This window comes from Pseudophryne corroboree, chromosome 12 (assembly GCF_028390025.1).
Source record: "Pseudophryne corroboree isolate aPseCor3 chromosome 12, aPseCor3.hap2, whole genome shotgun sequence".
Taxonomy (NCBI): domain Eukaryota; kingdom Metazoa; phylum Chordata; class Amphibia; order Anura; family Myobatrachidae; genus Pseudophryne; species Pseudophryne corroboree.
In genome coordinates, this window is record NC_086455.1 from 13,162,586 (window position 1) to 13,186,924 (window position 24,339).

General features: G+C 46.5%; 1 protein-coding gene and 2 long non-coding RNA genes across 3 annotated transcripts; 2 read left to right on the forward strand and 1 right to left on the reverse strand.

Moving 5' to 3' along the window:
• The first annotated feature begins 1,356 nt into the window (after nt 1-1,356).
• Nucleotides 1,357-9,996, forward strand: SLAMF8 (SLAM family member 8). The gene is made up of 5 exons (XM_063948158.1): nt 1,357-1,466; nt 3,581-3,907; nt 4,128-4,418; nt 7,632-7,736; nt 9,198-9,996. Exons 1-5 carry the CDS (start codon nt 1,424-1,426, stop codon nt 9,338-9,340), a joined length of 909 nt encoding a protein of 302 aa, XP_063804228.1. The 5' UTR covers nt 1,357-1,423; the 3' UTR covers nt 9,341-9,996.
• Nucleotides 9,997-14,232: 4,236 nt separating this feature from the next.
• Nucleotides 14,233-18,364, forward strand: LOC134980273 (uncharacterized). The gene is made up of 3 exons (XR_010190370.1): nt 14,233-14,456; nt 15,607-15,665; nt 16,929-18,364. It is a non-coding gene; the product is annotated as an uncharacterized LOC134980273 (long non-coding RNA).
• On the reverse strand, nt 17,401-21,592 carry LOC134980274 (uncharacterized). The gene is made up of 5 exons (XR_010190371.1): nt 21,485-21,592; nt 20,460-20,531; nt 19,201-19,272; nt 18,874-18,902; nt 17,401-17,480 (listed from the first exon to the last, which is right to left on the reverse strand). It is a non-coding gene; the product is annotated as an uncharacterized LOC134980274 (long non-coding RNA).
• Between the last annotated feature and the right edge of the window lie 2,747 nt (nt 21,593-24,339).

Here is a 24,339-nt window from a genome sequence, read left to right on the forward strand (position 1 = left end):
GAGGGTTGTTATGTGCTACCTGTGGAGGGTTATTATGTGCTACCTGTAGAGGGTTGTTATGTGCTACCTGTGGAGGGTTGTTATGTGCTACCTGTAGAGGGTTGCTATGTGCTACCTGTAGAGGGTTGCTATGTGCTACCTGTAGAGGGTTGCTATGTGCTACCTGTAGAGGGTTGCTATGTGCAACCTGTAGAGGGTTGTTATGTGCTACCTGTAGAGGGTTATTATGTGCTACCTGTAGAGGGTCACGTGCTATTTGTTATGTAATGAATATGGCATGCCTGACGCTGCCACAAGATATGCAGCCTAGGTGTAATAAGAAGCTGTAACGTATCCTGGTCACTTATACAAGTGTTAATAGTAATTTCCAGATGTATCTTGTGTGTTGTGACTCTCACAGGAAAGTCCACTCACTATCACTTCCCCAAAGTCACATGACTTCTGCCAAGAGCCCTTCACAGCGTTCTATCACATGTGTATTATATCCCTAGTATGTACATTGCAAACATTTAGGAGATAAAGAAACTCCTGACCCATAGAGCTTACAATCTGTTGCGGTGGATTGCACACAGGGAGACAGCGTTAGCTGTTATAAATGAATGACAGATAAATAAGAATAGTAGACTGGATTTCATTGCATGAGGACAGTTATGTTTGTGTATTATAAAAGGTAAAAGATTTTTTTACAGTCTTTGAGACCTGAAAATATAAAGGATCTGTTTTCTATTTGCAGCACAGTTGACATAGTGACTAGCATTACCGAGTCACAGCCAGGCATGAGTTCTTAACCAAGACACTATCTGTGTGGGGTTTGTATGTTCCCCAGTGTTTGCGTGGGTTTCCTCCCACACTCAGAAGTGTGGTAGGGAATACTGATTGTAAGCTCCACTGTGTCAGGGACTCTTATGTAACAATGTAAATGTATGTGGAGTGAGAATGTCACTGCTTTGCAGGTACACTGTACATGTACAGTATAGGCTTACCATACTATCCCCCTAAACCGGGACAGAGTAAAACCAGGTGACTTGTAGGCTTGAATTCAGCAGCCACAGAACCTGTGTAATTTATGGGTGTCCCCGGTTTAAAGGGACAGTATGGTAAGCCTGTACATGTAACAACCCATAGTACTGCCTCACACTCCCGACACCTAGTGCAATGCCAGAGAGGGAAGTGTTATTTATAATAAGCCACAAATGATTTTTGAAAGTGTTTGCATCACAGACCACAGGCGGAATTTCCCTTTTTTTCTGGAATCTACTAATTGGTCATGAGATGAGGAGGGGACGAATATGGGGGAGTCTGGGATCTGTCCTAATGTGTGAGCTCAGGGGATTTCTGTGCAAACGGCAGATATACAGAGAGAGGGAGAGGCAGCAGATCTGGTCTCCGGGTTACACTGCACAGCACGCAGCTTACTGGGAGGATGCTGGGCTCCACGCTGACTCTGCTATTAGTTATACATACAGGTGAGTGAGACTCGGGAACTAACATCTGGGAATAGATCAATGCTAATGACCAGATCCTGCCATCAAATCAACTGTGATAATGATGTAAGATTACTGTGCGCAGGTATGTCTGCCTGGGGCGGCCAGGAACCGTTATGAGTGGTTGGCGGTCACTTAACGATTACTACCAGGGCAGTTGAGAGCTGGGATGGGCCCAGGTGCTTTTCAAGGGGCGTGGCCTAATCACAGGAGGTGTGGTCATGTACCCTTAGAAAAAAAATACTGAAAAAAATAGTATTTTAAGCACCTCCATGGCCACAATGCAGCCCTGTACACAGCAGAGTGTGCTGGGCTGAGGAGAAGAGCTGTAGATGCTGCTGCCAGGTAAGGGCCAGGGGGCCTGGGCTCCTATTGGACCATCACTGGGCCCCTCCATCAGACCTGGGCCCGGGTAATTTGTACCCTCCCCCCCCCCCCCCTCTCTCGCCACCACTGATTACTACACGGCCTTCAGCAGGACACTGGGACTGATTCATGCTTGTAATCAACACAGCTAATTGCAATTATTGTGTCCCCCCGTCCCCAACCCCCTAAAAAAAAAAAAAAAAATTTCAACTACAACATGTGTCTGGTCATGAAGATACAATACACCCAGGTCATTCAGGGCTTATAAACGTTCTACTTTTATTTAAAGTTTTCACGTTATGTATAATGTGCAGCTGTTCACTTTGTTTTCATTGTCGATGTAACTTTTTTTTTTTTTACATGAGTTAATCATAGAATTTTTTACAGTTTTTCTGTGCTCCGTGTGTGCCGATTCGCTGACCACAAACCACCGGGGTTCCCGGAAACTTGAAGTGTGTTTGTTAGTAACATTTGGCCAATGCTATAAACACTTTGGATTATAAAAGATTAGCTTTTTTTGCGATGTAAATCCAAGAAAGAAAATTAATTCAGAATTTCTGACCATAGACTGATGTTCTAATGGTATTACCAAGTTCTGTATTGAAGTCTCATTTTTATAACAAACCACCCACCAGCAAACGAAGGATAACTAATAGCTCTGAAATGGGTTTGCGGTGGTGTTTTTTTGTTGTTTTTTTTATAACACCGGGATAAATGTGGATATTTTGCACCTAGTATTACAAGAGGGTATACATTCAAGATACCGGCTGTCAGGATCCCAGCAGGCGAAATGCCAATGCTGGAATCCCAATACCCGCTAGGACACCGATGGTGGAAAACGAAACAGGTCAGGATCCCGACACCGGAATCCAGTGCCGGATTTCCCACTAGGCATGTGGGGCATGTGCCTAGGGGGCGCCACTTGCTGGGGGGCGGCACACCAGGCTGATAAGGGCCAGGTGATTCTTTTTTTTTCGTCATCACAACTTTTTTTCCCCATATGTTATTTAGCAAATGACAGGGGTGACCAATGGGCAGCAAACTGTGGTCCAGGAGTAGGTAGCAGGGTGAGGTTGGGACTGCTTTGGTCTCGAGGCATCCAGACTTGCACCCGAAATGAAGGGGGCAATGACGTGATTGGGGGTGGAGGGGTGGGCGACCAATAATGTGCCTATGGGCTGCCTGAACCCTAAATCTGCCCCTGCCGGAATCCCAACAGCCGGTGGTGGGGAGGCGGGTTTACGCGCCACTCGAGGGAGTTAGAGTTAGGCTGCGGGGGTGGTTAGGGTTAGGCTGCGGGGAGGGGAGGTTAGGGTTATACTGCAGAAAGAGTGGGGGGTTAAGTTTAGGAACTAAGGGGGGAGGTTAGGGTTAGGCTGCGGTAAGGGATGGTTAGAAGGGTAAAGGCGGGAGTTTGAATACTTACCTCGCCCCTTTCAGAATCGTGACCATCGGTATGCCGATGTCGCTATTGTGAACGCTGTCATTCCATCCAGCCGGGATCGCATACCGATGGTCAGTTTAGTGGCTACACTGGATGAAGTGTGTAATGGGAGGCACAGAACCTGTTCTGAGGAGCTTACAATCTGGCAGGATATTTAGCAGCTACAGTATAAGGAATGTATCCTACTTCTAATCATGATTAGGGTATTACGTGCTGTATTACCCCAGTGATTTATTGCCCCTGTATTGTTATTGGGTCAGTTATGATGATCAGTGCTTCTCTGCAGGTACCATTTGTGGCACGGAACCCGTCATACAGATAACAGGAGTACGAGGGAGTTCTATACGTCTATCACCAGAACTTCCACCAGGATTTATCACTAGGGATATATTCTGGAGGCATTTGTCGCCCACAGACCACCTGGTGGCTTCCTTCTCTCGGGGGTCCTCAGACACCACATATCAGTCTTGTTTCCACGGAAGGGTCCAGCTTCTCCATAACTTCACACTGGAGATCCAGGAGCTGGACCTGAGGGACACTGGGATGTTCACCTGCCAGATGGTGGACACGGAAGGACACATGAAGCTTCAACAGTTCCACCTTGCAGTGCATGGTAAGAGCACAACACCGGAGAAACTGTTACTCACTTTAGGGGAGATGTATCAAAAAATTTGAGAGAGACAAAGTGAAGAAGTTGCCCATAGCAACAAATCAGATTCTAGCTCACATTTATCTTGTACGGTCTATAAAATTATAGCTAAAATCTTATTGGTATGCTTTAATATTGATATTCGAATGAGTTTTATGAGACTCTCTCTATTCCTCTCTCCTAGAAGAGGTGGCCAAGCCGGAGGTCCAAGTGTTTATATCGAGAGGAAGCACAGACTGCACCGTGTTTCTAAGCTGTAACACAACAGCGGGGACCAATGTGACCTACAGCTGGATGATAGACAGCGGATCGAGGATCAGGAATACAACCTACAGCCTGTTTGATGACAACCGATTGCTTAGGTTTCTCATGGCCCCCACTGATCGGGAGGTGTCCTTCACTTGCACAGTAACCAATCCGGTCAGCCAGGAGCAGACAACCGTGGTGTCTTGGGACAGCTGCTCATTTCATCCAGGTAAGTACAGATGTTCTGCTTAATGACAAATCTGTGGGCATCATAGGTAGAGGTAAAAGATTGTATACTCTGTTTTGTACTTGTTTCCAGTTAAAATATGTATTGGCGTCAAAGGGCCATTGTGACAGCCATGGGGCCAGGGTACTGAAAGGGGCATTGCCAAATCCAGGAGGTGTGGCCACTAGCTCTCTTGGAAAAATAGGAAAATACAGCAGCATGCCCGGGCTCAGGTAATAAGTTCCTGCCCCCCATCCCCCCTCAGTGCCCCTGTTGACACCTTCTCCACGGTATGGCTGTCAGCCCCAAACGCCCTTCTTACATATTATAACTGAATTTACTGTTCCAACTGTATCAACCAGTTACAAAACTGGACTGAAGACAATGCGGAGGGAATCCCAGCAGACGTAATACCGACGCCGGTATGTCGCTGATGAGAAGACCAACAGGCGTGAGTAAGGGGTGACCCTAACCTCCCCGATAGTGGCTAACCCTAAACCCCCCACGGAGGTGCCTAATCCTACCTCCTGTCTCCGCTGCCTAAACCTAACCCTCCCTACCCCGCAGCCTAACCTTAACCTCCCCTGGGGGTGCCTAACCCTAACCTCCCCTCAGCCTTACACTAACCCCCCCCCCCACACACACACACACAGTCTAACCCCCAGCCTGACGCCACGCCTAAACCTACCTCCCCCTCCCCAAGCCGTTCCTAAACCTCAGTTTGTGGGGATACTTACGGTCAGGATTCCGGCGGTTTTTCCTGTCGACCTTGTTCATGTCAACCTTTTGTCCATGTCGACCTATTTGCAGTGTCGACCTAAGGTGTGTCGACCTAAGTGGTGTCGAACTACTTGGTGCCGACCCTGAGTCCCAGATCCGTCTATTATACAGTACGTTCACGTGTTTATGTAGAAGGAGCGCCAGTTCATGTACATCGGTCTTGTTGTGGGGAGGAGGCAGTGTTTGGTGCACAGTAGGCATTTTAGCGCTGTGTGCAAGAAACGACATTGGCGCCCCCCCCCATGCAAGATAAGGGCAGTGCGCGCTATAGGCATGCGTAAAATATACAGGGGCGTGGCTTCATGGGGAAGGGGCGTGGCCACAAAATAATTGCAATTCCTACTAAGGTGCACAGTAGTCTCCATTATTCAACTTACGCTGCACAGTAGCGCCACTACACCAGGTAGAGCCCCTTTTATACATTACAGCAGACAGCGTCCCCCTTTTTACACATTACGGCAGACAGCGTCCCCCTTTTTACACATTACGGCAGACAGCGTCCCCTTTTTACACATTACGGCAGACAGCGTCCCCCTTTTTACACATTACGGCAGACAGCATCCCTTTTTTTACACATTACGGCAGACAGCGTCTTCCTTTTTTACACATTACGGCAGACAGCGTCTTCCTTTTTTACACATTACGGCAGACAACGTCCCCTTTTTTACACATTACGGCAGACAGCGTCCCCTTTTTTACACATTACGGCAGACAGCGTCCCCGTTTTTACACATTACGGCAGATGGTGTCCCCCTTTATACACATTGCAGCAGCCAGCGTCCCCCTTTTTACACATTGCGGCAGCCAGTCCCCCTTTTTACACATTACAGCAGACGGTGTCCCCCTGAGAGAGAGAGAGAGAGAAAGAGAGAGATGCTTACCATCTCCCCACTGACAGGCTCCTCGTGCTGGCAGCTCCCTCGGTGCAGGCATCGGACAAGGAGGAGGAGGTGGGAGGGGGACTGAAGCCGCAGCAGCGCTATGTCATTGGTAGTAAGCGCCGCTGCAGCAGTCCCCTCTCCTTCCGTATAGGCTGCCCGGCGCCGCTGTGAATGCTGGGATGGAGGAACTGCATCCCAGCATTCACAGCGGCGCCGGGCAGCCTATACGGAAGGAGAGGGGAGTGCTGCAGCAGCGTTTACTACCAATGACATAGCTCTCTCCTGCACAGCGCGGCAGCGCACACAGCAGAGGCCACATCTGGCACACACGTAGTTACGGCCCTAAGTAGACAGGTAGCACCGTGCCTATACAATATAATGAGTGAGATCTGAAGGCGTTCGCACATAGGGCACCATTTAAAATCGATCTTGCAACAATTTTTGTTTCTAGTGGCATAAACATATTGACTGTATATAAATAATAGTCCACAGCTCTATGTGCAAAACGACAGTATCTCCAGCGTATCTAGGGATCAGGTTTCTCATTGTCGGCTAATATATAATACATTTTCCTGCATGCTTGCTGTGGATTATTATGATCCTGATCAGGGCAGCCACCAGGGGGGGACTATGGGGACTGGTGTCCCGGACCCTTACAGAGAAGGGGCCCACTCTTTACTCCTACCACCAATACCTGTAGAGCTGCACCAGTCTGTGAATCAACAGCAGAGAGGACTTCTTAAAACAAGCCATATCTGCGCAGCAGCTTTATGAGAACCGTTCCTGTAGTTCCACAACACTCCACCTATATGTTACGTCACATTGTATGACATCACATAGGGGTGGAGCAGTGCAGCAGAATCTTTTTCTTTCTTTTTGGGAGGGAGGGGCCCTGTCTATTTTTTCAGTCCCGGGCACCACAATTTCTGATGGCAGCCCTGATCCTGACTCCGTGGCATCCAGGCGGCGTGCTACACTAATGTAAACACCAAATGCAGCTAATGCTCCACGTCCCAAATCACAGGAGTCCACGAAACATATAAAACCTGGATACCGACGCATTTTGAGCACATGAGCTGTACAGAAATGCATGTATACAGTATATTGCTCTCCATTACTTTTTCTTCTATATATAGATTGTAAGCTCTTGGGAACAGGACCCTCTCTGTCCTGTGCCTTACCTCTGCATCTCCTGTATCAGCCTCTTTTGTACTTGTTCTCTTTTCAAGTGCGACTGCATTTTGTATTACTTGTGACTCTGACTGTAGGAGTTTGGGGTCTATTTACTAAGCCTTACATGGAGATAAAGTACCAGCCAATCAGCTCCTAACTGTCATTATTCAAACCCAGCCTATGACATGACAGTTGGGAGCTGATTGGCTGGTACTTTATCTCCATTCAAGGCTTAGTAAATAGAGCCCTTGATGGCGTACACTGATGATACAGAACATGGTGACAGGTCCTGTATAAATGTGTTTAGTCCCTATCTCCCTGCCTTATATAACAGACTACTGGTAAGAGCCCTTTCTGATAAGAGCGTGTGCTCCCCCTACAGGTGCAGACGTGTACAGCAGTAAGATGATTCTATGTATTGGGGTTATTCTCACAGTCTCATTTATTTCCATGGCGTTCGGTGTCTGTCTCTGCACCAGAAACTCAGGTAAGAACCAACCTCTCCGTTCTCTGATTCCACGTCCAAGCACACGGTTCTTAGTGTAAATACAGTAATATATATTATCCAAAGGGAAGTTCCAACTGTGAACATACTGTATATGTGAGTTGTAATAACACAATTATTGCCTCTGATTGCAACTGGGCACCTGTGGTAACGTGGGTGGCACCAAACACTGCAGTGTGCACCTGCATCTACCCTTCCCCTGGCAGCATTGCCCAAATGAACCACCACCCTGTGACTACTGCCTTGTTCCATAATTGTGGGACTAGAAGTCCCAGCATGTCTTCCTGCCTTTGTACTTCCACAGCAGCTGCAGAGCCCCATGTTGCTTCCTCTGGCCAGTAAAGTTTGCTGTTTACATTTGGCATGGTGTTATGGGACAGTGTAACTACAAGTCCCAGCATGTCTCAGTCTGGAGCTTTAGCAGGCCACCCCCTACCATAGGAAAATTTCGCCCTGGGCTCCGTTCGATCTAGGACCGGCCCTGCCATCCCCTAGGTTACCCGGCGGTCCGTGCTTTATTGCCATCATGACGCTGTACTGGCCCTGCCTTCCCTATCCATCCCTGCTAACGTCAGGGAGCCGGGCAACACAGGAGGAAAACATATGTATGTATGTATGTATGTATATGTATATATATATATATATATATATATATATATGCGCATATACTGTATATGTATGTAAATGTAATGTTTTTTGAAAGCCGCCCTCCGCTTTAAAAGTGGGTGGGGTCATGGGTAGTTGAGGGGGCCCCAGAGATATCAGTGTACCGGGCCCCAAGATTTCTGTTGCCTGCCCTGTCTGGCGTGTCCACAGGAAGCTCTGGTGGCACTGCAGCAGTGATCCTGTCTGCCGGCTGCCATTCCAGGCATCCTACCAGCCAGAAGGAAGGGCCGTGAGGCATCGAAGGTTGCAAACCCTTATTTACAGCCCTACATAAGTACATGCTATGTTCATACATACTAATTTCAGTGCAAGTCAGTGTTATCACTTGGGGGGTGCAGGCCGCACCCCGGGTGTCACCAACCTCAGTGACAGGAACCGGATGCTGCACTGTAACATTAATGTAACAGACTGGGAGCCGACACGGGGGAAGCCCAGCACCTCTTGGACCCCTGGAGTGATAAAAATGGGGGTCGTCCTCGAGGCCGCTTCCCTCATGTGAAACCTCGCCCCTTTCCCATGAAGCCTCGCCCCTTTTTCAGCATGCTATCACCGGGGGTCACCAGGTGAGTGACGCCCCTGGTGCAAGTGCTTATTTATTACAGAAAGCCATACATGGAATGACACTCTAGGAACAGGGAGACATAGTGCAGCAGTAAGGTGCCATAGATTGAATTATATAATGAATGAATGATTGTCTGATTGAGATCGTGATGGCTGAGTAGCAGCATTAATGCAAGGCTGTATCTGTTACACTTACATGCTGTATTTCTGTTGCAGGTAAGTACAGAGTAAGGGAGAGACAGAGGGTCAAGGAGACGCCAGCGCAGCAGGATGAAGAGACAGTGTTGCAGGCTAATGAAGAGACAGCAGCACAACAGACCGACATGTCGCTACAGCATGATGTAGAGACAGAAGTATAACACCATCACAACATGACACAGACAGCGGTATAGCAGGCGGACCCCGGAGCACACACAGAAGAAACGTATATATATATATATCTGGTGGAAGACAGGCCGTTATCATAGGCTGGAGTGAGATGCTGTATTCAGACACAATGGGTCAAACACAGTGCACTTAGAAGCCATGGGGACAGACTATGACCAAAGGAAACCATTGGCTTTCAGGGATTCACAAGCAGCAGAGAAGTGCTGACCCCCTGCTGGTGGACCTTAAAACAGCAAGTATAGATCAGTAAACCGCAACTTACCACTGCGATGATGCAAGCCGAAACATGGCCGCAGCAGAAGTAAACATTGCATTGGTGCAACACGGTCCTCATCATAGTTACTGTCATGAACTAGAGTATGACTCTTCCGAGGAACACGGAGCCGGCTGCCAAACAAATGTGATGAAATGACAATGCAGCTGACGCAGAGGGATCAGTACGCCAGTAAATACAAATATGCTACTGGCTGATGCGGAGCCGGATGCCCCACGGGGTGTGTACAGCTCAGGACATCAGCAGCAGAAAGACGCTATTTTTACGTCCTGGTTTTCCCTCTAGGAGTAATTTGCAGCAGTTATTTATTTTTAGCTAAATAATTATTAAACTATTTTTAGAAACTTTTTAAAACTTTGTATAATTCTTATTATTATTTTGTTTGTGAGTGTTCATATTGAGAAATGCGTTTTCCCAGTACACTGTGGCTTCTGCGGTTATTGGTAAATCCGTGTAAAGACATTAATATAGGTTCTGGTGTAACTATAATACCAATAACTGATATGAGAATGGATTTATTTATAACTGGCTATTGTACCGGTTCTTCACACGGGAGTTTCTGGTTTTCACGGTTGTAAATATAAATGAGTGTAATAATTTGGTAAATCTATAGAGATGTGAATTTGAGACGTCTTAATGTAAGTAAATATTAATCCATGGTTCTTGGCGTTACCCGAGGAGCACCCGTAGCAGATACGGTAAAAAGGGACAGGATCATATTTGTAGTTTATTACATTCTACACACTGGGGGTGCAATCCAAATTTTGATATGATTGTCCATTTGGGCCTTTTAATCCCCTTAGGGGAGGTTTATTAAAATTGTAATACGTAGTTTTCCTAGTTCCCACCTGAAGAATACCTGTGTTACATTTCATCTTCCTAACATATCGGGAAGCAAGAGAATTAGTGATGAGTCAGTGAGTGAGTGAGTCAGTCAGTGAGTGAGTCAGTGAGTGAGTGAGTCAGTCAGTGAGTGAGTCAGTCAGTGAGTCAGTGGGGGCTTTCGCATTTATATATATCTTGCCAATGGACTGTGATGTGGGTGGGTGATGATGAGTTGGAGACATCATGTCCCCATCCCCAGCACTGAAAAGACACCAATGCTGACAAGCCTTTGCAGGGGGCGGGGCTTGTGATGACATGCATCACATTGATCCGCCCTATCCCGTCCACACAAAGCCAGGAACACGGGCAAATCACTATGGGGGCCACGTATCACGATTCTCCGCCTCCGTCCTGTCCATACAAAGCCAGAAATACTGACAAACCATCAAGGTGGCAGAGCTGCAATGATATGTATCACAGTGCCTTCATCCTACCCACCTGCTGCCTCCTCTCCCACGCTGCTGTTGCCGGCGTCTAAATGCCGCGGTGATGGCGATTTACTCGCTACTCTCTCTCTCTTAAAGTAAATAATGAAAGGTCTCTTTTTTTTTTAGTATTCTTAGGCATTAGATGTTATTGCTTTTTTGGGAGCATTGTTACATTATGATCCAATATTAGGACTGCTGGGAGGTCATCTTGTCCTCGAAAAAAGAAATATGGAGAACTGTTGTGTAGTATATACACCTGTGCTTCTCCTTTCAGTAAGTGTAGTCTGTGATTTATTTCTACAATTCCTGTGCTGACTGAGGGCGGGATGTACTAACCTCTCCCGCAGCGTTAACTGGCTTTCTCCGCGGCCACCTGTCTCCTCCCCGTCCCGGCATTGCTATTCGCTTCTCCCCCTCACCGCCGCCGCCACTCAGGATGCGGGGGCATGCGCCGGTGAATATCAAGGCTCCGCGCAGCATCCGCAACGCTGAGTCCTGAGTGGCCGCGGTGGTGAGGGGGAGAAGTGAATAGCAGTGCTGGGACGGGGAGGAGACAGGTGGCCGCGGAGAAAGCCAGTTAACGCTGCAGGAGAGGTTAGTACTTCCCACCCTGGGGGTGATGGCGGGATACCCACTACACACGGGCATCCCCCTCTCTTGATATGCCCCTATATGTATGTGTGTATGCTATGTATGTATTGTGATGAAAGCACGGGTAAGGTTGGGCACACATACCTCCCAACATGACCCTCTCCAGGAGGGACACAATGCTCTGCTCCTGGACTTCCCTCTTACTGTATGATTACCATCACCTGTGGTGAAACACCTTTCTTATCCATTACCTGTCCAAAACTGGGGTTGGCAAACAATAAATTAAGAGGGAAGTCCAGGAGCAGAGCATTGTGTCCCTCCGTGAGAAGGTCATGCTGGCAGGTTTGTGTGTACAACCACTGAGCTACATGATAACATTGAGGAACAGAAGATTTTCTTACTGTATCCTGTGTAGCTCAGTGGGCTAGTAGCTGCTCTCTGTACTGGCAATGACGGTGGGATCCCTGGTTCAAATCCCATGTGGGTTTCCATTTAGTTCTGTGGATTTTGCACCAGGCTAGAGGATAACACTGAGGAACGGAAGCCTATGTCTCTGTAGCCTGCGTAGCTCAGTGGGCTAGTAGCTGCTCCATATACTGGCAATGATGGTGGGTTCCCAGGTTTGAATCCCATGGTGGCTTCCCTTTAGCACCTTGGATAATGATCCCGGCTGGATGACGATACTCTCGCCGCTTCTTGTAAGCAGGCTCCCTATATGCCCCTCCACACTGCATGCCCACCCCCACACTGCACTTACCCTGCATGCCTCCCTCCCACCCTGACAGCAATGGTGAATCCTTGTAGCTAGGTGCCTCATGTGGAGGATGCCTCCCAGCAGCCCTGATGGTGCATAACACACAATCAGAACATGCAAGGAGAGTCCCCAAACTAGAGATCCGAGCTAGGACATCCCCGTCATTGCCAGTAGGGAGGGCAGCTGCAGGGCAAAGGAGCTACGTAGGTTTTTTTAAGTGCCTTACATAATAATAAAAAAAAAATAATAATAGCTAGCCACAGGTAATTTTCTTAACACATAGATCAGTACGAGCTCACCATGGGATTCAAACCACAGTCTCCATCACCATAGAGTACCACAGACCTGTCTACTTACCAACTGAGCCATGGCAGGTCTTACTAGTAAGAGAAGACTTTTCTCATTGTTATCAATTACCCCAGTGTAATGGCCACTGTAGTGTATAGCAAAACAATCTCACCTTGGGATTCGAACCACAGTCTCTATCACCATAGAATACCATAGACCTGTCTACATACAGACTGAGCCATGGCAGGTTATAATGCAATGTAAAGATTTTCCTCATTGTTATTAACTGCCGCAGTGCAAATATATAACAAGAGAAGCTCACGATGTGAATTGAACTGAAGACTCCAGCATGGCTGTCAGTCTCCTAGCCCACAGGTTCTCAAACTCGGTCCTCAGGACCCCACACAGTGCATGTTTTGCAGGTAACCCAGCAGGCGCACAGGTGTATTAAATAATTACTCACTGACACATTGTAAAAGGTCCACAGGTGGAGCTAATTATTTCACTTGCGATTCTGTGAGACCTGCAAAACATGCACTGTGTGGGGTCCTGAGGACCGAGTTTGAGAACCTCTGTCCTAGCCCTATGTGTCATCTTGTACTTAGTGCAGCTGACATGCAAAGAGAAAGCTGCCTGTGTATTGTAACTGCGCCTCCACCATGGCAGCTACTAATACACTCAGCCAGACTTCCAAACTAATTACAAAATAAAGCTGCATGGGGAATTGAACCTGGGCTTCCCCATCACTAATCAGTGCAGTATCAGGATACTAGCCTGGTGTGTTAGAAGTCTACCTGAGATAGAGGAGAAGCTCCCTGCACATAAATATGGTGGAGTCAAGGGTTTGAATCCCACGACTAGTGTTTATAGTATTTGTGATTTTCCTCCTGGCTGCCTGATGATATTGGTAATAGTCTCAGGACATGCTTGGCCATGTGGTGGCTCAGCTGAAAGGCTGCCTGGTGTTCTTCTGCCTATCAGTCACTGGAGGTCTGTGTTCAAATCAACCAGGCTTGAGCACCTTGAGAATGCTTCCACATGGCACGGAGCACCCTGGGCTAGTGGATGATGGTTGTATCCTCAGTCAGGTGTCCTGAGTTGGATGTTGCACTGTGTTTATTATTTATTAAAGTACAACATCAACACTAAGGGACAGCCTTCTGCAGGACTACACACCACCATCTGCTTTCACAGGGGATCTCCCCACTAACTGGGGGCATTTTGTCCATGTCATCCATCTTCCATACAGCAGTAACACTGAGGCCACCATGTCTGGGAACCCTAAACAGGGACCATCACTGTCCCTAGAGCACCTTGCTGCTAGCCCACACAGCTGGCCATGGGAAAAGAAGACACCTCATCAGGCAGCATCCAAGGTATCTGAAAGAATCCTACCTGGGACTCCATCACTGCTACACCAGTAGGTGACCCCTCTCTAGTGCATACTATCCACTATGACCCATTCCAGGAGGGACAAAATACTCTGTTCCTGGACTTTCCTCTTAATTTATGATTGTCATCACCTGTGTTGCACTAGTTAATTGATAAGAAAGGTGTTTCACCACAGATGATGGCAATCATTGATTAAGAGTAGAAGTCCAGAAACAGAGCATTCTGTACCTGCTGGAGAGGGTCATAGTGAGAGGTATGTACTGTGCCAGGTCCTGATCCAGGTAAGTAGTGATCTCTATCACAGTATTCCACATGGTGCAACATCCCAGATACCAAGAAGAACAGGTGAGCACATGGCTACTGACCAGCTGTCTCAGATCATGTCATTACCAAGAAGCCTGGTGTAACATCCCAAGGAACAACGGAGTCATCTTTTCATGTAATGAAGCTAATGCAACAGTAATAAGCAATAAGGGGTAAGTTTACTAAGATAGATTTTCATCAATGTTGTTTCAGGGGTTAAATTTAACTTTTACTAATAGATGACAATCAGTTTTGTGGATTTTGCACTAGACTAGTTGATAATACAGAGAAAGAGATACCTGGCTTTCTGTAGGATGTGTATCTCAGTGGGCTAGTAACTGCTTCATGTATTGGGAATGATGGTGGCTTCCCTTGTTTGAATCCCATGTAGGTTTCCATTTAGTTCTGTGGATTGTGCTCTAGGCTGGATGATAACACTGAGAAGCAGCTTGCTGTAGCCCGCATAGCTCAGTGGGCCAGTAGCTGCTCTCTGTACTGGCAATGATGGTGGGATCCCAGGTTGAATCCCATGATGTCTTTCCTTTAGCACCTTGGACAATGATCCTGGCTGGATGATGACACTTCCACCGCTACTTATAAGCAGGCTCCCAGCATTCCCCACCACACTGCATGCCCGCACCGCACTTACCCTGCATGCCTCCCATCCTGACAGCAATGGTGAATCCTCGTAGATAAGTGCCTCATGGGGAGTGTGCCTCCCAGCAGCTATGATGGTGCATAACATACAATCAGAATATGCATGGAAGGACCCCAAGCTAGGACATCCCCGTCAATGCCAGTAGGGAGGGTAGCTACAGGGCAATGGAGCTACGCAGTCTCTTTTTTTTTTTTAAAGGGACCTACATAATAATTACAAAAACCACTAGCTAGCCACAGGTCATTTTCTTAACACATAGAGGAAGTGTCTTAGAGCAGAGGTTCTCATACTCGGTCCTCAGGACCCCACACAGTGCATGTTTTGCAGGTAACCCAGCAAGTGCACAGGTGTATTAATTACTCACGGACACATTTTTAAAGGTCCACATGTGGAGCTCATTATTTCAATTGTGATTCTGTGAGGAGACCTGCAAAACATGCACCGTGTGGGGTCCTGAGGACCAAGTTTGAGAACCTGTGTCCTAGAGGAAATGTTCACTGCTCACAGATCTGGTAGGGTCACTGGTTTGAATCATAGGACCTGTGTGTATCAGTAATAATTTATCAATGGTCTTTTTAAGACAAGAATTCAGCACTGACTCCTGGTAACCTGCAAAGTACTCTGAGAACTACAAATAACAGCTACTACTTTTCTGAATTTTCCAGACCTCCCATGCTCCCAAGAGAGCCAGCACTTCTCAGGAAGAGCACTTGCCTCCCAAAAGGTGGGTTAGGTGTGATGTAAATTTCCATCATCAAGCTCACGCACACAAGTATAAAGTAGCACAGCCACTTGCACCAGTGGATACTCACAGGGTTACCCTGACTGCACTAATATTGTTTCTACTGTACCTGTATTACTGCAACTCTCATTCCCTGTCCATTGTGTATTGACAAACAGGGGACAGCAGACTGCAGCTCATTTAACTGCACAGACTCTAATTTTCCAAATATTCTCTCGAACTTGTGGAAAAATAAATGGTGTTTTTTTCCCCCGTTTTTTTTTTTGCAACGTTGCCTCCCTATTAATGGGTAATAGCTATACGATTCAACTAGCAATCACCACCAGAGATCTTTTGTATGGTTTGTCTTTGCAACGCTGCCTCGAAACTAGCAGACAAAACCTATATGATTTCGGTTTGCACTAAGGGGGGAGGGTTAGCGTTAGGCTGCAGAAAAGCGGGGGGGGGATAGGTTTAGGCACTAACGGGGAGGTTAGGGTTTGGCTGCAGTAAGGGAGGGTTAGGGTTAAGGGGGTGGTTAGAATACTTACCTCACCCCTGTTGAGAACGTGACCCATCCGCCGGTCACGCATACTGATCCCCTTCAATTCATGCATATATTGACGTTCACTGGTGATTTTTAAGTGTTCATTATTTCCTTACTCCACTAAATTATTCACCTATAGCTTTTGCCTTACATTACATGACCTATACAGTATAGGTGATTATACATACCTTGTTCTCTTATACTCACAACTATTTTTTTTTTTGAGGCTGTAACCTGTTTTTCTTTATTCAATCTGACAATATGATATAAACGGATATTATGCTCCCTAATAATAATTTTCATAGGTGTACAATATCTACCTATATACACACACACACACACACACACACACACACACACACACGTGTCTTATATTGCTATAGTGCCAAGATATTTTTGTATTGTCTATTAAAAGTAAATTTTTTGTATTTTCGATTATGATGTCGGATTACTTTGGTTGGTATACATGATATACCTTATATATATTTTTTTTATTATGTCTCAATGCCAGTTATTTTACTGTTGTTAGAACTATGTTGTTATGCCTTATGTGGGTGTTTCGCTACCTTTGTCACTGACTTTGGTGATCTTAATAAAAAAAACTTTATTGCAAAAAAAAAAATACAAATAAAACTTAATTTTTAACCCATTATTTGTATATATTTGATAGTGTGCCCCTATTTCAGAGTATTTTCTTCTTTCGTTTGTGTATTCTGCAGGAGTTGGTTAGGATTTCATGATGTAGATGTCCTCTCATCGCAATGCAGTTGTCCTCTCATCATGATACAATCTCATTGTGACGCACTTGTCCTCATCATGATGCACGTGTCCTTTAATAAAGCTCCACCTTCTTCTCCTACCTCATCTCCACATCTCATAGGAGGTTGGAAAAGTGGACAACTGTACCACAAATCATCTACACTTGTACACACAGGAAACGACTGATTAGCTCTTCCCTAGTGAGTACCAGGGATTTAAGTGAAAGGGACCCTTTGTTGGAAAATCGATAATAATACAATATTTTTGTCCTAAAGCATTTCAGACATTCACTCCTAAGCTTGTCCGCATGACTGTGTCCAAGTTCCCAGGCGCACCCACAATATGTGAGGATGCCGTCTGCCTGATAGGACGTTTTATCCGGGGAAACCAGTCTCACGTGTAACATTTTTAAGGTCCTATTAAATAATCTCCAATTCGGAAGTGGATGAGCTGTTCGTGGCTTGACTGGAGGCTGCTTGTGTCACCAGTGAGTATATAACAGAATAATCGTTCTGGCAGAGAGAATAAAACACACAGGGTGGTTATAAATCTCTTCGTGGTCAATCACTGTAATCTCTCTACAATTAACATAAAACAGGAGCCTCAGAATGGAGCTAGATATAAAAATACAGCCGCATTATGATTATAATCCTAATTTCCCACAGACGCTTTGCTGCTTGCCCAATATAAATGCTGATACATTGACCTCGACTAATATGACCTGGCTATGCTACTCACAGTCACTGACTAGATTAACATTGAATGTGACGGCAGATAAGAACCACCGGCCCATCTTGTCTGCTTGTGTACACACACGGGTTATTTTTTGTATATTTTTGGAGTGTGGGAGGAAACCGGAGTACCCGGAGGAAAGCCACGCAAGCGCGGGGAGAATATACAAACTCCACACAGTTAGGGCTGAGGTGGGAATCGAACCCATGAACTTTAGAGGATCAAGCTGCTCTTTCAATCATCTGACTGAAAATGTGATCACTTTTAGATCAATACAATCAAATTCCTTATATATTTTTGGCATGAGTGTTCTGTAGTTTCACTGCAGTCATTTGCTACAGTATATACCCTACCCTATCTGTAGCCATACAGTATATGGCTGTATCTAAAGAAAGGTATTGGCAATATGTTTTCAATATGTCATTGCATTCATAGACATTTACATTTTAATGTATGTAATCCCGCTACCTCTATTTCTCTGAGCCCAATGGGGGGTTTGCTCATCAGAAAATGGTGCGGCATCATAGGAATTTAGGTGCATATGGGCCATGGGGTGAGAAGTGGGAATGACATGTACAGTAACTGGGTAGTTTAGGTAAATCATATGAGGGGACTATTTTGCCCCAATTTTGTCCATTTTTTTTTAATTGTTGGCTGTTTGGTTTAGGAGCCACCCAAGGGGGTTAGGGGTAGGTTGCAGGTGGGGGGAGGGGGGGGAAGGTTAGACTTCAGCTGCAGGGAGGGTTAGGGTAAGGGGGTAGGGTTTAAATACTTAACTCGCACCTGCTGGGGCTAGGTCTGTTTGGATTTGCTATGAAATCCCAACTGGACCCCGGCGGTCGAAATACTGATGCCGGAATCCCGACCTCGAACGCAGCGTGTCCTCTCGCTGGATCTCTGCGCTCGCCCCGCCTCGGGCATGGTGACGACCTTCGGTCGCCACACTAATCTATTCCCCCAAGTGGGGATTCTGGGCGGCAGTCGGGATTCCGATCACCGGCATTTCAACGGGTGTGGGGATTCCGGCGGCGGTATATTGACCTCTGGGATCCCGACAGTTGAGAAATTAACTGCAAGCCGTTTATTTGGCAGTAGAATGCTGCAGAATTTACAATCCGGACATCCGTTTTTCATATAAACATGGAGAACAGACTCCAAATAACAGATACTCACATCCTTTCCCGTCTCTGGAGCCGGGGAGGCTAGAAAACAACAAAGATAAAACAATTACTTCACAGTATGTACAAACAACACGTCACAATATCTGATATACAGATGGAGCCTCGATCATCTAGCCTTCTCTGCTGCACCATGGTGCACCAAGGCGTATTAGCATAAGCCTTTCATCTATTGTTCTCAGCTGCAATACAATACAGAGAGAACAATACAGCAGGGGATTAAGTCCGACAGCACTGATGGGGTCTTTGTGTTTCAGAAGAGTCCGACTTGCAACAATTCAGAAATGTGAATATATAGATTATAGATATGACTATAACTGACCTCTTCTCAAATTGTTGATATCGATATATGTGTAATTAGCTTCATCTTCTGCTTCGGGCTCTCGGTCAGGTACTGAAAACAGAGAATTGGCAAAAAAAACCTGTATATAATCTATATACTGTAGTGAGGTGTAACACAACAACTGGAGACCCTTTGGCCTCCAGAAACCACTTGAAAACTATTTGCCAGGATGAATAATAATAATAATAATAATAATAATGCTCATTATTTATCAGAAGTAATAAAATCCCATCCCTCTAACATGTGGTGATGATAATGGCTATTACCAGCGCATTTCACATGGGAAAGCCTGTTATTTATACACACTAATACCAATGCAATGCAAAAAATGGACAAATGCACAAAGTGAACACACCCTATAAATATACTAGCCTACTCTTTGTGAATACCCTTCCAAAAGATCTCAAAGGGAATGTCCAATTGTCAAGTGTAGGGGTCATGACAATGCATCTCTACTAAAATAAATTAATTTACTGCGCTTAATGGAATAAAAGCTGCTTTCTTGAAAATAGATATTGTGAAAATTGATAGAAAGCACTAAATTCTGATATATTATATGTATAAGTAAAATATCGATGTTATTAACTTATTTCAAATGCGGTACCTGTGGAAAAAAAACTTACTGATTAGTATAAAATGTTTACACTCTTTTGAGTGAATATGTTTAGGAGTAGCCAGCAACACTTCTTGGTTTTATTAGTCCTGGGTTGCCCGTGATTTTTCCTACCTTTCCCTGTGCTTAGATGATCCTGGCCAGCTGAGAGCACTGCGGCTCTGATGTTCCTTTTCAGTGCGGCGGCCGGCGGCACTTCGCGTCCCGCTGCGTCCAGCGGGGCTGTGCGCTGATGTAATCTGTCACTTATATCAGCGCACAGCCCCGCTGGACGCAGCGGGACTCGAAGTGCCGCCAGCCCCGCCGGCTGCCGCATTGAAAAGAAACATCAGAGCCGCAGTGCTCTCAGCTGGCCAGGATCATCTAAGCATAGCGCCAGTAGTAAACTCCCAGCACTGTTCAATTCGCTTTGAATTGGATTGACCCCACTGTCTCACTACCTGTGCACCAGAGAATAGTGAGGAAAGGGAAATGATAGATGAAAGATACTTTATGCTCAAATGCAATGGCTGTGCAATAGGGAAACCCCTGTGTGCACACAGTGAGTGTCCTGATCCAACACGTTTCACCCAGCAAGCTTGTACAACAATTCAAAAATGTGAATATAGACGTGAATATGACCGACCTCTCCTCAAGTAGTTGATATCGATATATGTGTAATTGGCTTCATCTTCTGCTCTGGGCTCTCGGTCAGGTACTGAAAACAGAGAATTGGAAAAAAATGTATATAATCTATATGGTGAGGTGTAAAATAAAAAAATGGGCAAATGCACAAATTGAAAACACCCTATAAATATACTAGACTACTTTTTGTGAACTCCTTTCCAAGAGATCCCAAAGGGAATGTCCATGGTCACGTATGGGGGTCATGACAATGCAATTTGCAGGGCTGGACTGGCCCACAGGGTTACAGGGGAAACCACCGGTGGGCCCTACTGCCTGGGGCCCCAGCCCCTCCTCTAGGGATCAGGTTCCAGATTGTGCTGTTACTAATCTAGTACATTATCTTGCATGCACTAAAGTATTTACTGTATATATTTATCTAGGTGACCAACACTTGCACAATGGTTAGGTAAACCAATGTGGCGGCTGGGCACACCCCCTCTAGAGACTGGCCACACCTATAAACATGGGCCGCTACCACTGCATTCCCCCGGTGGGCCCTACATGCCCCAGTCCAACACTGGCAATTCGCATTGTGCAGTGAAAGGGGGACTCAACTGACGCATTTCACATCACATAACTGCCCACTTTGGGAGGGATCTGGGTGGGTTTCCTCACTCCTGGGAATCTGGGAGTACTCCCCAAACTTCAGGAATTTCCCAGACATTCCAGGAGAGCAGGCATGTGTGACTAAAGACAGCCCATCATTAAGGCCGCAATGGGGCTCCATTGGTTTACCAGACAAACTGAAAAGTTGAAGTGAGAGAAGAGGGCCATCCTATAGGGGCAGGAGGACTTTGAAGCCATGTTTTCATTTTGCCTTGACACCTTCAGACAACTCTCTTCACTTTAGTCCGCAACTCCAAAAAGGTTTACTGAAATTGAAAGGGGCGAGGTTCTCCCTGAAGGAGAATGTAGCCCAATGCTCTGTACTGCTGGAGGTTCTGCAGTGAGTGTAAGACGCGTTTCCTTTCTTCTGCCACGTACCTGTGATTGGTTGCTGCCGGTGATGTCCTAGCAGCTTGTGTCTACACTTGAAGAATAGGAGAGCAGCACAGAGAATAATGATGAGACCAAGACCCACCAGTATCCAAGGGAGCCCATAGGACGCCGGTGTTCTACCTGTGAGAAGATAAGGAGAGGGTTCAGGTGTAACTATTCTGTACGGCACTCATACAGATGGAGTAGAGTAGGTTGCAGCGAATGGCATTTTTGGCCGGATTTGTATTGCTGCCATTGGCCCGCATATCTGGTTGGGACAATCCTATAGATTTCCATATTGCCCTTGGTGTTTGTGCGCACGTTTGTTTGCAATTACAAAATTATAGTGTAAGGTCGTGATTAAGAGATGGACGCTAATGCCACGGCTGCTGTGAATCTGCACGCAACGGCTGCGTGGAAATATGCAAATGTCGCACCCACTGGGATTTGTATTGCGACGCTCACCGGTAGCTTCGCCTATCCAAGCTATTGCATAAAAACACGCGGCATCGGACGCAACTCAGTGGATTATCGGAGTTCTGCACAACCCTGCTGTCACTCAGAATAGCCGCCGACACTGAGACGCCGGAGCCGTTGTGTCTGCATACAGGATCGGAAACGCAGTCTGCAACCCCCCCCCCCCCCCCCCCTCCAAATGATCGGGACACGTCTGCGCTTGAGCCGCATTCCTCTGTTACCTCCTAAAAACACTCCATGACCGTCATACTGCGGATTCACTGAGACTGCCGGCGGTAATGAAACGTGACGCATGCGCAGACCACCGATAATCGCACAAACTGCAAACACATCGTCCATCTCTGTATCAGGGCCTGAGCGCCATAGGTCATAGGCTGAGATTTTAGAATAGAATTTTCTTATTGTACAGCGCTGTGTAATAAAGAATTATAATAATAGATGATTAATAATAATAATACTAATAATAATAAATAAAAAGTGTGAAGGTTCATATACACTTGCCAATAAAATGAAAGACGTCACTCATTTTCACCCTTCCTGATCGACGTTGTTCACTTTCTCTCGGCAAGTGTGTATGCCGTCAACGACGACCGATTCGCGGCACCGAGGGTAATTAACGACTCTTGTGTCGGTGGTGCGTGCATGCTCAATCTGGACTGTCATCCAGGAGCTGCCTGTACGGCCGCTGCATGATGTCATTGAACGATATGAACGGTCATATTGCTCAGAGTGTACGGCAGGCGCCGGCCGTCCGGCCCAGGATGGGAAACACTAGATGATGTCACTCAGAGTGACATCATCTAGTGTGTATGCACCTTAAAGTCTGTCCTGTCTCCGTCCTCAGTGCATGTACCGTGGAAGCCTGGGCGTTCGCTGCAACATAGATGGGACGGACCAGCTGCTGGGAATGGGGTAAATATGGTACCTAAAGGGGTGGAATGGAGTGTCAGCGGTAGGGTCAGGACTTTGTGCTGAGGGTGGAGGGCTTGGGATGGAGCATTTGGGGGAGGGTGTGGATTGAGGGTGGCAGGTATCAGAATTGAAAGAGCGGGTATCGCTGAATAGAGTGGAGGGCAGAGACTGAGGTGACGGATCATATACCAGGTCCAATAAACTAGTCATAATAATAATAATAATACTACAGGCAGGTAACTAATTCTACCAGTAATCAGAGACCCCTCACGAGACAGCACGTATTCCCCACAGAGGAATCTGTTTATCGTTCGTCCCCCAGTCGCGTTCATAAATCTGTTTTTAATTTTATTGCTGCTTATAATGTAAAATCAGTCATCGCCGCTGTGTAACAAAAACAAAATGAAAGCATACGGTACGTACGGTATTTATTAAAACCGTTTCAATCTTATCACCATCTTTAGATGGAATTAATAAAAGTAATAGGATTCACGTCAGTACTTTGTAACTGGTGAGAGCTACAAGTAATGATTGCTAGCGCCGGCGAGGTTACGCTGGTCCTATACCGGTGATGTGATAACGAGCCCCAGCGCTGGCTGAGACGTCTGATTTCTTTTCCAGCAGCAGAGGACTTTGTGCATTGTGAGATGTGACCCTTACTCTGAACGTAGACGTTTCGCTGAAACATAACCTGCTCCATGCGTTCTCTCTATTGGCTATTCCAATATTAGGGTAGTTTCAGGCGGGTGCTGATCACTGCTCATAGTCACAGGACCCGATTCTGCCTCACTCGCAACCCCGAGGTTCACATTGTTGAGCGATTATTTGCAACTGCGTATGTGCAGAAATTTCTGGAAACCCCACAGCAGCACATGGCATCATAAAGTGTGCGCACAAAGGCGCTGCTGCTTTCGGCTCATATGGCAATGGACGGTGACTGGCGTGACAGGGAGGTGGCTAGTAGTGCACACAAAGATGGGCTGTTTAGAGAGTATACTATGGGAGTGTCAGTGACAGCAGGTGCGTTCCCAGGTGCACAGCCACAGGCAGAGGAAGCCAGGCACAGAGGATTGCTCCTGCCATACGGTTGTACATACAGTATGTTGATGGTGTGACCGGTGGTGGCATCTAAAGAAGCACCAATCGGTGTTACTGAGTGCACAGACGCTGACAGTGGGCGTCTCAGGCCGCACGGATGTATGACAGGGAAGATATTTGTGGCGGCATTTACGTAAACTTAGACGGGCGACCGCCAATATACGCTGCTGTGGGCGACTCAGAAGCAGTCCCAGAGTGTCATGGAGGAGGAGAGCTCCTGTCACTCAGGAACACACGAGGCTCTGGCTGCATGTACAGAGAGCCCGCCTGACCAGAGGCAGAACTCTGGGAGGCAACGGAGTCATCTGCCGCCGGGCTCCTGCTCTGAAGGGGGGCACCTCTCCTCCCATTCTGTGACACCATTGAATTAAGTT

Coding starts and splice junctions, on each gene's coding strand:
- SLAMF8 (XM_063948158.1), top strand. CDS start 1,424: ATGCTGGGCTCCACGCTGACTCTGCTATTAGTTATACATACAG. Junction 1,467..3,580: donor GCTATTAGTTATACATACAG/GTGAGTGAGACT, acceptor GCTTCTCTGCAG/GTACCATTTGTGGCACGGAA. Junction 3,908..4,127: donor GTTCCACCTTGCAGTGCATG/GTAAGAGCACAA, acceptor CCTCTCTCCTAG/AAGAGGTGGCCAAGCCGGAG.